At 42.2% G+C, this 12,860-nt stretch overlaps 1 protein-coding gene across 4 annotated transcripts in view; it reads right to left on the bottom strand.

Moving 5' to 3' along the window:
* The window catches only part of TSPAN12 (tetraspanin 12), a 40,849-nt gene extending 34,207 nt beyond the window's left edge, over window positions 1-6,642 (bottom strand). For 3 of the 4 annotated variants that reach the window (XM_039726752.1, XM_039726754.1, XM_039726755.1), the window contains exons 1-2: window positions 6,489-6,636; window positions 6,015-6,151 (exon numbers count right to left, since the gene is read on the bottom strand). In XM_039726752.1, the coding sequence (XP_039582686.1) occupies window positions 6,015-6,080 (66 nt within the window). In that variant the 5' untranslated portion in view covers window positions 6,081-6,151; window positions 6,489-6,636. Of the gene's footprint in view, window positions 1-6,014; window positions 6,152-6,488 lie in introns of all 4 variants that reach the window. The other variant, XM_039726753.1, reaches the window with a different exon arrangement.
* Between the last annotated feature and the right edge of the window lie 6,218 nt (window positions 6,643-12,860).

Below are 12,860 nucleotides of genomic sequence, written 5' to 3'. Positions count from 1 at the left end.
ATCTTCCTGTTAAAACTGATTTGGGTAATCTGAGCTATGACTTGGCCTTACCAAGGGACCGAGGGAATACATCACTACAAGGTCATGAGCATGTTGTAATGCTTTTACAGGATTTTCACTATTAGGTTCAATATTCAAACCCATGAACAAACACAGATAACTCAGATCCATGGATAAACAGGTACATTTTTTGAGACAGAGGGACATAAGGGTGGAGGGGACAACAAGAGGCCTTGTTTTTCTGTATTACCTAGCAAAACCACTTAAATGTTTAGAGAAAGAAAATTTGCCTACAAAAACGGGAAACCTCCTATTTCCTAAAAAAGCACATTTGATTCTATAGATATTCCAACATTTCATTTTAGCTAAGCTTTGTACAAGGTTATGCCTTGGTCCCCTCCCACATCAGTAAACAGCTGAAGCACGTTCATATTTGCACTTTGAATCTGGGCTTGCTTGCACAGCTGCAACAGTGAGTTAGCAACCTGCTCCACATTTGGCACAGGCTGGAACTCACACACTTTGCAGTAAAGCAACTGCAGGAGCACTGAGAGGCTGCAAAGAATTCACCCTCCTGGGGAACATGAGCCAGTTTTTCAGCAGGTGGCTGTTCAAGGTGCCAGAGGAAGCACAGTAGAAAGAACAAGAGCCCAAGCATGCAAACAAAGCTGAGGTACAATTCCACTGTGTATCAGACCCACATTAACCTCTGGGCTGCACAGCACAAGGGTACATTAAAAGCAAAGAATGATAAAGAAGTGCATGTATTTCTTCAACTCCCTCTCTACAACTACACAGGCACTGCACTTCTTGTTAGGGCATGACTTCTGCCACTTTTTCCTCAAAAGTAACCATCTCACTGCCAAGACATCTTTTGCTTTGGGGAGGAACAGGCATTTGCTGCTCATCACAGGTAATCCAGAACAATGCTCACAGCTCAAGTATCCCAATCCATACATCACCGTCAAGATTATATGCCTTCACATTTACACAATATACTCTTAATTTTGTTTCTTTGAGAGTTTGCTTTCATTAATGGATAGTAGTCAATCTCAGCGTTGCAGGCAAATTATTTTTAAACCACGCATATATATATATATATACACACTTAAGAAGAGCATGTGTTTCCTATGATCCACAGGTCTACTCTTTAGCTGTCAGTGGGTCTATACCTAATTTTCCTGCTTTACACATGAAGACACAAAGATGATTAAAATGAACCTGCATTCTTACTTAAATCACATATTCCTATAAGAACACACAAAATTAAACTGTCCCCTACACCTTAAATAGCTACAAGATATTTAAAAATTGTTACTATTCCTAAGAGCCTTGTTTAGAACCTGCCACAAGCTCAAGATGATAAAGAATCTTCAGGGTACAGGAGTGTACTGGGCACAGGCTACTGGAGATTCATGAATAATTGGATAGCTACCTTCTACAAAAGGAGATGTGAATGTAAAGAACGAAAAAATATACAAGTACCTACATGCCAGATGAAGCCTCCCAGTTTGTGGTTTACCAGTATAAACAAATAGCTTGAAATTTTTCCTTCCCTCTCAGCTATGGGCTCAAATCTTGTCAGCACAGGTTTGTGATTCATCCTCCACGTTGATGCAATTAGTTCCATAGTGTTAATTGTGAGTATTACCAAAAAAGTGTCTGTGGTTCATTTCTTTCTGAATGGTAATTAAAAAGCATATTAATGCAATTTCTAACATTTGGGTGGGCTCTGGGTTTGTTTTTCCTTTCCATTAGCACATGAAACCACTCTTTTTCAGGACAGTTTTCCAGACACTCATCCAGCAATTCACAGCTGATATGCCACTCAGGGTGAGCCATATCACCTACAAAGATACTTGGCATAAAAATTTATATAGAGGCAGACACAAAGTTGACTTATGGCTGAACTCTACTTTGTTAGGATGTAGTCTAGTAATGTAACAATGTTGTATCAATATTACAGCCTAAAGAAACCAAAAAGTAAGAGATTTCTCAAATAACAGAATTAAAAATAGTTCTGGTCCTTTAAAACTCCTCCTATAGCTTTCTCTGTTGAAAGCATTCCTTTAAAAGGACAGCATATTCCCACAGAAGCCACAGTTATTTTCTTTATACAAAGAATGCTAAGAAAAGCAGGTTTTAATTCCACATGTCTAAACTGCAGTCTCTAAAATCAGAGGATATTAGCCTAAAACACAGTTTACTGTGCTACAGGTACCTGGCCAGGCAGTGTTAATTTCAATGGATATTATCTGCCACTTAAAACACTGACCCAAATTTTTCATTCCAAGTATCTACAAACCCCACCAACAAGTGGAACTCAAAATACAGGAGAAACAACCTCTATGAAGAATCTGGTTTCACAGAAGGCAGGATAGACTAATTGCTTTCTCAAGTCACAACAAACCCAGCACAACACTCATATTCACTTGCTCCGAGCTGTCAATTAGTACACATAGGCAAAACTAGACGATTTAAGTGTGCAAAATACTCAAATGGAAAACTAACTGGAAACATGCTCCACTTTCATTCCATGTGATTTTTTTTTAAAAACTTTGTTCACAAACACAAGCTTGAGATAGATACAAACAATTTCCACTACCTGCCAGAAGTGTTTATTGGCTGCAATCACACAAGTGAAATTAAATGGTACTGTTGAAAGAAATCTTAAAACACTGTTCAACAGAAACAGCATATCCCTAGGCAAAAAAAGCTCACCAGGTGAAAGAAAAGTGGCACCATCACTGTCTTGGCTCAAACATCCACTGACACTATTAATCATCAGTTAAGAGATCCTCACCACCTGCGACACAGTCAACTGCAACTTACAACCTTGATTTGTCCGCAGCACTACAGTGCAGTCATCCTCAATTACAAGCAACACAACAGCAGCTGCTCCTGCCTCACATGCTTACCAGGAAAAAAAAAGTTCTTAGTTTTCTCAAGACAGAAAGCCTGTACCAACTTTTCCATGCACTCTTCCTGCCACGTTATACTCGGCTTTTCTTCCAAAAATTGAGAAAATTGATAAAATTAGTGAGTTGCTTTTATTTGTATCCACTACCACTATCTAGTTAATCTATTTCAACTATTAATAACTTATTTTAAAGAACATACATGGCTAAGCTGCAAATGAAAGTAGAACAAACCTGTATGTCTCAAAACTACTGCTTTACTTAATCCCCTACTACTGTAAGTAGTGAGGAGGCTGAATTTTCCTTGTATTCAGCACCATTTGGTAGTTCCTGTTCTAGCACAACCCACAGGGGATACTTGTACTCCAGTATCTCCTGTGATATATCTGTGCCATTACTACAGGCTGACCATGTTGTATGACTGAAGGTCTGCCCAGTATAAATGCTTGCACAGGTAGTTTGACTAGGAAAACAACCACAGCAAAATACAGAACAGTGGCAGCACTGCAAAGCATGGCAAGGAGGGATTCTGTGAGGAACAAGTCATACAGTGTTCAAAATGAATAAGGATACTCACCCAGGACTGCTACTGAGCTGCAACAGTATCAGGAGCTTGCCAACCCAGCAAAGCCCCCACCAGAAAGAAAAACCCTGCAGACACATAAACTACATAAAACATATTTGAAAAGCCATCAAAACGAAATTTCTCCAAGTCCCAACACACACACACTGTCTAGATATAACGAAGACCAGTACTGTCCCTAAGAACAGAAAAATAGGAAGCAATAGGAACACATCTTCCCTCCAGAGCCACTAAGATAGGCTGCTTAGCTAAGCACTAAGTCTTGACCACATAACACCAAATCATGCCTTTTTGGAGGTCTTCTCTTTTATTAGGCTTTCCAGAATTTAATATACTGGAAATAGTGTTACAGAACATACAATCAAGTTGCATCCCTCAGTCTTGCAAATTACACTAAGTGATACCCATTTTTATATATATCTGAGAACTGCCTTCCAGAAGGGTATCATCAGGTCTACGACTAGCATCACTCACTTAACCAACAATAGTCAGAGCACTGATGATGAATTTATTTCCATCCTGTAAGAAGAAAGGCTTTCTGCAAGTTGCACATCCTGAAGTACCAATCCACTCATTTCCACAGAACCAGTGTTTTTCTGGAGCAGTAAAGGCAGTACATTTACTGGTCCATTATAAAACATGATGAACCACTACAACAGAGCCTTGGCCTTTCAGCTGATTGCCTATGGATTATTTACAGCTCAGCAGACTTTAGGTCAAAAGTGACAGAAAGCATTGTAACAACACTTCCTGCCTGCTTCCCTCTCATGCACACACAGGTACATCACAGCTCATCAGCTGAGCTCAGTAAAAAAAGTTTCTTTTCAAACAGAGACATACAGCTGTACATTTATAAGCAATACTATGGAAAATGTATACGGACAACAGCAGAGTGACTGATAAAGTTCTCTCACTCCTCTGCTTCCATAAGCACCAAAACCAACCAAATAATATAGACAGTGGTGTTTTGCAGCCACCATCTGCACCTTCAGTTTTTCAGCAGTATTCATGATCAGACTAGCCATCTGTGTAATCTTAAAGAGCTTCATATGCACTAGTCTATCCTCACCAAACTGGCAATGACAAATGCTGAAGTCCTATCACACATACTGGGACAGCTGCACACAGGACACACTTTGAAGCTTACTTCAGATGTTCTCTTCTAAGAACTTGACAGTCAGACCTTACCAGCCAGTGTCCACTGACTCCTGCACAGTTTTATTCAGGACTTCAAAGGCTTCATGACCCCAGCTTGAACAAAGCAATCCTTTTTGCACAAAAACTACCATTCTGTTCCACATGCTGTTTAAGTGTTCTCTCTCATTCATATTCTGATTTCCACTTAGTTTTCAGTTATCATAGGAATTCCAAAGCCCCTGCCTTGGCCAGGCACATTTTCACTAGAATGGGTTACTAAAAGTTTGAAGACTTCCAGGTATGAGGCAGACAAAATTTCTCTAGGCAACCCGTTTCAGTGACTCACTGGTACCACAGTAAGAATTTCTTCCTTTACAATATGTAATGTAAACCTACTCTCTTTCAGTCTGAAGCTACTCCCCCTTGTCCTGTCACTATGTGCTCTAGTAAATAGCCCTTCTCCATCCTCCTTGTAAGCTCCCTTCAGGTACTGGAAGGCCACAAATAGGTCATCTCAAAGCCTTTCCAGGCTGAAAAATCCCAATCCTCTCTGCCTTTCCTCGCAGAAGAGCTGCTCCACCTCTCTAATGATCTTGGTGGCCCTCCTCAGCACCCACGCCAACAGGTCAATGTCCTTCCTGTGTTGGGGATCCCAGAGCTAGATGCAGATAGAAAAAAAAAATCAAATATAAACTAGGTTTGGTCCCATCCCTGCATCATTCATCAGAAGTCAGCCCTTATGAACCAGGTGTGAGCCCCAGGTGTGCGCTGTCATCCTATTTGCATCCCTTACCATGCACAAATCTCATCTACTCAGGTGAAAGAACTTTCATTTGTTGCAAATGAGTGAGGACTCTGAAAATATCCATCCTGCTGTTTCTTCGAAGCTCCAAAAGTTTAAGGAACAAGAGTTGATCACACCCACTTGTACTGAGAGTGAGAAACCCTGCTGCTATGAATACAGCTTTGACTGAAATCCTCAAAACAAAAGGCCTTGCCTGCCACTTAGGATCTGTCCAATGAATGCACAAAAAAGACTCTGGGCAGACCATTCAAGCACCTTCAAGAGCTTGAAGTTCATCTTGGGTCACAGGATGCTCTGAAACTCACCCACTCAATAAGCCACCCCTGAATATTCCCCTCGTTACATATTACAGGTACACCAATTCCCACGAGTAGCCCTAATTCAATTTTACTTCCTACTAGTTTCCAAAGGCATTTTTCCCCCAGTAAAATGTACTCCCCTGCGGGAGCTGCCTGGCACGGGGCCAAGGGCACCAGGACGGCACCTCCGGCCCCGGGCCCAGCGCGGCCGTGCCCGCCCTTGGCCTCCGGGACGGCACCTGCCCGCGCCCGGCCCGGCCCGCCGCACTCACCCAGAAGAGCAGGTTGAGGGCGTAGAGCAGGCAGCGCAGGCACTTCACCGAGTCCTCCCTGGCCATGGCGAGCCCCCGCGGGACACAGCCCCATCCTCTCACCACATCCTCCCGCCCGAGGCCGGGCCGCCGGTGCCCTGCAGGGGAAGAGGGGGAGAAGGGTGGGCGAGTCCGCCTTACAGAGGGACCAGCGCGCAGGTGGAGGCGGCGGAGCCGCGCCGAGCCCGGACCGGCCGCGCCCCGCGGAGACCCCCGGCAGCCTCCCTTCCCCTCCCGCCCCGCCCGGAGACAGCGGGGGGCGAGCGGGTCTCCTAAAAATATTAAATGCGGGAGAAGCCGCGGGCTACCCCAGCGGCACAGCGGAGCTGAGCTGAGGGCAGCGGAGGCACGGCCCGGGGACGCCAGCTCCCTCTCCGCTCAGGCTGGACGCGCTGCCCTGGGAGGCTGGGCGGCCGTGGGACAGCGGCCACTTACCGCCGGGACGCCTCCCGCACTCACTTGCTCCGGCGAGGACTCATGGGGCCGGGGCTCGGCAGCGCAGCGCGGAGCCGCGGCGCCCATGCCCTGCGGCGGGCGCGGGGAAAGGTCGGGTCCCGGAGAAGGTCCGTTCCGGCCGCCGCCCGCCCGGTCCTAGCGCCGCCGCCAGCGCCGTCCTGGAGCGGACAGCCCGCGGCGGGAATGGGCAGGGCCGTGCCCGCGGTGAGGCCGTGCCCCCGGCGGGAATGGGCAGGGCCGTGCCCGCGGTGAGGCCGTGCCCCCGGCGGGAATGGGCAGGGCCGTGCTCACGGTGAGGCCGTGCCCCCGGCGGGGCTGTGCCCCCGGTTCCCGGGCAGGGCCGTGCCCCCGGCGGGGCTATGCCTCTGGCACACACGCTTGTGCCCGGCACCCTCCTTGCGGCGGGGCTTGGGAGCTGGTGGCCTTTTTCCCTTCGGGGGAGATGGGCTGACTGGAGTTGAATGACATGAAACCCCCTCCTCTTGTGACACTTTGGCCCAGGGTGGCAAATGCCACACGAAACGCGTTTGCAGTGTTTCACAGACATCTCACGAAGTTCCTGCATCTGCGCCAGAAATTAAACTCTGCCAACATCAGCCCCAAATCTGGTCATTGACAGCCCAGCACCCACTCCCTCTGCTAAACAGCAAAGTTAAGAAAAGCAACCCTATTGGAGAGATATTCTAGAAATGCTCAAAATCTGTAGTTATTATTTAGGAAAAATGGCCATTGACTTGCCCTGTAACGTGCATGGAACTTTCAGATGACACCACTGAGCTGAAAAAAGTCATCCTTCTGAAATGCTTTAGTGTGTGTGCATCTGGTGATCAGGGTAGGAATTCTGTAGAATCAGACCTTACAGCTCATCTAGTTCCAGCCCCTCTCAACCTTGCAGCTGACCTAGTTCCAGCACCCTCTGAAAGGTGTTCTGCTCCTCTGCAGCGAGCACCCTTCACCAGGCTGCTCAGAGCTCCATCCAGCCTGGCCTTGAACACCTCCAGGGATGGGACATCCACAGCTGCTCTGGGCAACCTGTTCGAGTCTTCATCACCTTCACAGTAATGAATTTTTTCCCCAATATCAGTCTAAACCTTCTCTATTTAATTAATACTGATATCTGTATTGTTACAGTGTGTGTGTATATATATATATACACTTATTTCAAAACTAAGAATTATATTTAAAATTCAGAGTTACATGCAGATTAGTAACAGATTTTCCATTAATACATATAATGGTGTTGCAGTGCCACCACCACAAAAATTAGAAGAAAATATACTGAAAAAGATTTCTTAACTAGAACAGGAAAATACTCTTGAGTTCATGATATATACAGGTTGTTTTAACAACTGGTAGTTAAAGCTGAGAAAGAGGAAAAAGGGCATAATGGATAAAATCTAGCTCTTGTAAGGCCAAAGAAAAATCTGTTTCTTGAAGAAACAGTGTCTTTTGTTGAAAAACCACACAAAGTCCAGATATTCAAATGCTTATCACTGAAGCTGCTGGTGGAATCTCAATTCAGTTTTAATTTCACTGTTTGATGCTCTCGTGGTGAACCGGGGCAGAGTCTTCAGGTGTATTTGCTCCTCCTTAAAAGAAAATTAAATGACCATGGAAGAACATAAAATCCCATGCAACAGGGATTTTATGACAAATTTATATATGTGAAATTTGTAGTAAAGTTGAAAATAGTTAAGTATATTGCAGAAAAGTAGCATGTGAAGATTTTTCCTCCTTGAAATTTGCTAAGCTTTAACTGCTATTTTGATCATCTGTGAAATCATGAGCCTATCTGGGAAGTGTAGTAGCCACATTTAAAATCTTCAGTGAGTGTTGATAATTCCATACCTAAACAAGGCACATTGAGCTACAACAGATACTGCTAAAAGGTGACATTGTACATTCATTCTGCTGTTTACATACCATTCATTCTTTTTATTACTACAGACTTCACATGAACACAGTCAGTTAGACAGATCTTGAACAGGTATGGTGTTTTCAGTGAATCTATGCCAGTTTACAAAAACAGTGTCAGTTTACAACTGAGCTCCAGCCTTGGCTAAGAACAATCTAATCTGATCTAAACCAACATAAAAATAACTCACGTTGTGTTTGTGTTATTAATTCTTCCTGGGAAGAGAACAAATTGCTTGAGCAAAATTTTATAAAAAATGCACTGCAAAAATGTTCAGTTATCTTAGGCTCAGTGATTTTTCTTTAAACATGCCTAAAATAGCATACACGAAGTTCTCTTACTCATTTCAGATATTTTTTGGTTTACTGTAAAACTATTCCTAAAGTGTGATAAGGAAATTAAGGGGAAAAAAAATCAGTCTCTTAGACATCTTAGACTGTTAAAAATCCTGCTAAAAATGGCACCTCAAGATTTTATGTCTCTAAGTTTTCATTCTTTGAGGTCTTTGGTCATAAGACACTCTCAGAGTAATTTTTTTTTTTAAATTCTGTTGCAACAACTTCATGACAAATATAAAGAGGGTCCCCTAGTTAGTTAAACAATTTCTCTGTCATTTTGTTGTTAGCTAAATCATTAGCTGTCCAGAAGAGCTTTTGCTCAAAATCTAAAGAAAACAGGTCCTCTTTATGGATGTCTGCTCTAGTCTATAGGGGCAAGAGCAAGGTCTCTTTGGAATACTGCTTTCCACCAGGCTGTCAAACTTTGTGATATTTCCATGATGTCAGCACTGGGAAAGAAATACACAGGCAGTTCCCATACATTTTAAAGAGTAACCTGTTTATTTAGGGCAAGACAAGAGAGTATTTTTTACAAACAGAAGTATAATGGTGAAGCTCTTTATAAGTTTTTGAAATATGTGTTTGTTGTTAGCAAGTAATGCTTATTTAATGCACACAGAGGCATATGAACGTGAAAAGCCTTGTGGATTGGTATTTTTTGCTTGGATTCCCAGATGCCTAATAAACTACAATCTGAGAAGCTTCTTTTTCTGTCACAGGACATCCACAATAGCTTTCTAATATGAATTCTATAGACTTAAATAAAATGTTCATGATACAGTCTTTCCATCAATGACAGAAGAGGGGGATGGAAATTAAATTAACTCAAATAATCTCTTTCCTCTGCTTATCTGCCTATTTCAATTTGGTGTATGGAAACATAATATCCGTAAGTTACCTCCTCTTTGTCAGATGTGCTTGAAATTAGCCAGCAGGTTCAAAAGCTGTTAAAAGGATGTGGTTTGATAGACATTTAGTGTGTATGAATACAACAGTATGGTTTTGTTTCCTTGTCAGGAAACCTGAATAAAAGAGCAGTAGTTACTAAAGACACCCATCCAGCACATGGCTGAAAGTGTCTTTAATTTAAATTATGTGAACAAGTGGAATAGCATTAGGCATGCATGTAAATTTATAGCTGATAATTGCCTGTTAATATTTGGCAGGAAACTTCATCACTGAAAAAGTGATTAGTTAAATAATGACCTTTTATATGCCACCATAGCATTTAAAATTACTCAGAAGAGCAGTGAATGGAGGAACATACACATGGATGTGCTTTAGCACATATTCAGTTTAATTCTGTGTTGTATCTACTCCTCTTGGTCTACTCCAATGAAGAAATTGTTCATGGACAGGTTTATTTCCAAGATTTTAGTATAAACTAGAAATGTCTTTGGTGGCACCATGGCAGTTCTTAATGAGTTAATATTTTTTTGCTGCCACATTGTCTGTTAGATGTACAGATTCTGTGATCCCTTTAATTTCCATGGTGTTTGTGAAGTTTTCAGCATAGTTAGGTCACTCCTTTCTACAAACAGCTTTTTAATTCCAAGTCCCTGCCAGGTACAGCCTGGGCAGGCAAATCCTATAACTGACCTCTGTCTGCAATGAGTAATTTGCATGACTAACAGTGTCAACACTGAATTCAGGATGGATTTCTGAAGCTAGCTTGTCAGTGTCTCAGGTAGGCAACTCATCATTTAGTCTTGCCTTCTCAGTCTTTTTCTTGATTGTAATGGTATTCTGTACTTTGGTTTTATGTGCTTAGCTTAGCTCTTTCTCAGCTTTGTTCCTGATCTGCCTGCTCTTTAGCCTAGACTCAGACTTAATTCCCTTTGTTCGTTTGAGCTGTTTTCTCTAGAACCCTTATCTCTATGTTTCTCTTCTTCTGGTCTTTACTTGGTACCTTTCTTAACTTCACTGGGGTCTGGTTTGCCTTGCTTTTAAACTTGCTTCTTGTCTGGTCATCAGCTCTGGTTATGACTGTCTGCCCAATGAATATGCCTCTCTAATGACAGGTTTAATGTCAAGGGCAGGATGGAGGTTTGTTTAGAAAAAAATTATCAGATACACAAACATCTTTAAAATGGAAAGTGTTCTAGTTGGGTCAGGAATAGCCTGTCTTGTAAAAGCATGTTTGTAGCAGAACCCAGCATTGCTACCATGAGGTAGAAGTTTCCTTCTTTCTTTTGAAACAAAGACATCAAAAGGCACCAACTTTTTCTTGTCTCTAGAGCTTGGTTTTACTTGAACATGTAAACAATGGTCTGGAATAAGGCAGCACTTGAAATTAATAAAATACAGATTAACAAGATTAAGTAATTAAAACCATAGTCTTGGAAACACTTTGGTTTAATGGGCTCGTGAAAATGGTCTTTCTGGGCTGTGAGCTTACACTGCCAGATAATGTTGAGCTTCTTGTCCAACAATGCCCCAAAGTCCTTCTTCTTGAGGCTGCTCTCAATTAATTCTCTTTCCAGCCTCTGTTTATGTTATTGTGATTCCCCCAACCCAGGTGCAGGACCTTGCATTTGGCCTTGTTGAACTTCATGAGGTTTGCATAGGCCCACCTCTGAAGTCTCCTACGTTCCAGTTTCTTACCAATGATCTTCAGAGTCCTGTGGATTATAGTCCACACTTCCTTTTCAGGCACAACAAGGGATTTTACATGAGCAAAGAGCACATTTTATTATCTTTGATGTGTCAACAGCACTGCTAGTTATCAAGGTTGCTGACACTTCTTATCATATAGCCCTGGTGCTGTGGTAGTACAAAGGAGATCCCGTCACTAGAGAGCAGCTGCTTTGGAGAACTGTAGTCAGTCTCCACTGTGAAGTTCCCGTGTGGCAACTTGCTTTAATCACATTTTCCCCAGGCAGTTATATTGTTCTCTCTAGTCATTGTCCAGCTTGAGATCTCACAGGCTGATTCAGAGAAATACTAAACACTCACAACTTTATCTGAAGCTGCTGGGAACTGCCCTTTAAAAAATATGAAATGTAATTCATTGTGAACTACTCAGATGGATTAGCTTGACTTCTCAGATACTTGTGTTGTACAGCTCTAGGGAAGAGATGATAAAACTGTTCTTTCAGAGAAATGTGGAGGAATGTTTGTGAAACGTGCACTATGACAGTCACAAAACAAGCCAGCAGGGAATGTATCGCTGTCCTAACAGCTAAAACTTAACAGCTATTTGCACTTAATAGTGGAAAGTATATAGACCTCATGCTGAATGAGGATAAAAGAATATACTAAAAAGCTCATTCTTTGCACATAATGAAGCAGGGGTCAAGGAGGAGAATGCGTATGGTTGTATAACTAAAGTTGATGTCGTAATTTAATAAGGGAATAAAGATTCACCAACATCTTTAATTCTGACACCTCCTTATTTTTCAGCATTTGATAAATTATCTCTTATGGCAGTTTTTCTTTGGGAAAGTGCATATGAACTATGTTTTTATAGAAAAGTCTCTTGCCAGCTAAGGTGAATATGCTGCTCTGCACATAGCTGCCTTTTGGTCACCTGTTACACCTTATTGTTCCATCTAACTATGGGATTTAGAGCTAACAGGATTCAGAGCTCAAGTCTGATTAAAAATTAGCAGAGAACTTACTAGTTGTGATAAAATCAAATCCAGTGTTACTTAAGTAATCATCAGTTTTCTTGCAGCCTTACAGGGAAGGGATACGTCTTCCCCTTCTTTCCATTTGTTTCACCTTTTTTCTTTTTTCTCCTTGTTCTTTTAATCTCCATATTTTTCCTTCTCCTCTTCTACATGTCCTCTACTGCTAAATCTGTTTTTCTTTTTTAGTTTCAGTATCTTGTCCAGATTCTTCTCTGCATTGACATTGTTATCCAGGATACATATTAAAAAATATGTAAATATACATATATTAAAAACAGCCTCTGAGGTTGTTTCTGAATCACTGTCATGGTTTAGGAAAGTTATTCTCCTGTTTAGTACTCCTCCCTAAAAAGACCATACTCTGCTTCCCTTCCCCCTCCAATGGCAGGGCCAAAAGACAAAGATCACAGGTTGAGAGATAAGAACAATTTACTGTAAACAGAAATGAGATAAGAAAATGAACAGT

Source organism: Passer montanus, unplaced genomic scaffold (genome assembly GCF_014805655.1).
Source record: "Passer montanus isolate IOZ18808 unplaced genomic scaffold, ASM1480565v1 scaffold6, whole genome shotgun sequence".
Classification (NCBI taxonomy): Eukaryota; Metazoa; Chordata; class Aves; order Passeriformes; family Passeridae; genus Passer; species Passer montanus.
The sequence above is the reverse complement of the archived record's forward strand: the minus strand, read 5'-3'. Positions and strand labels throughout refer to the sequence as shown.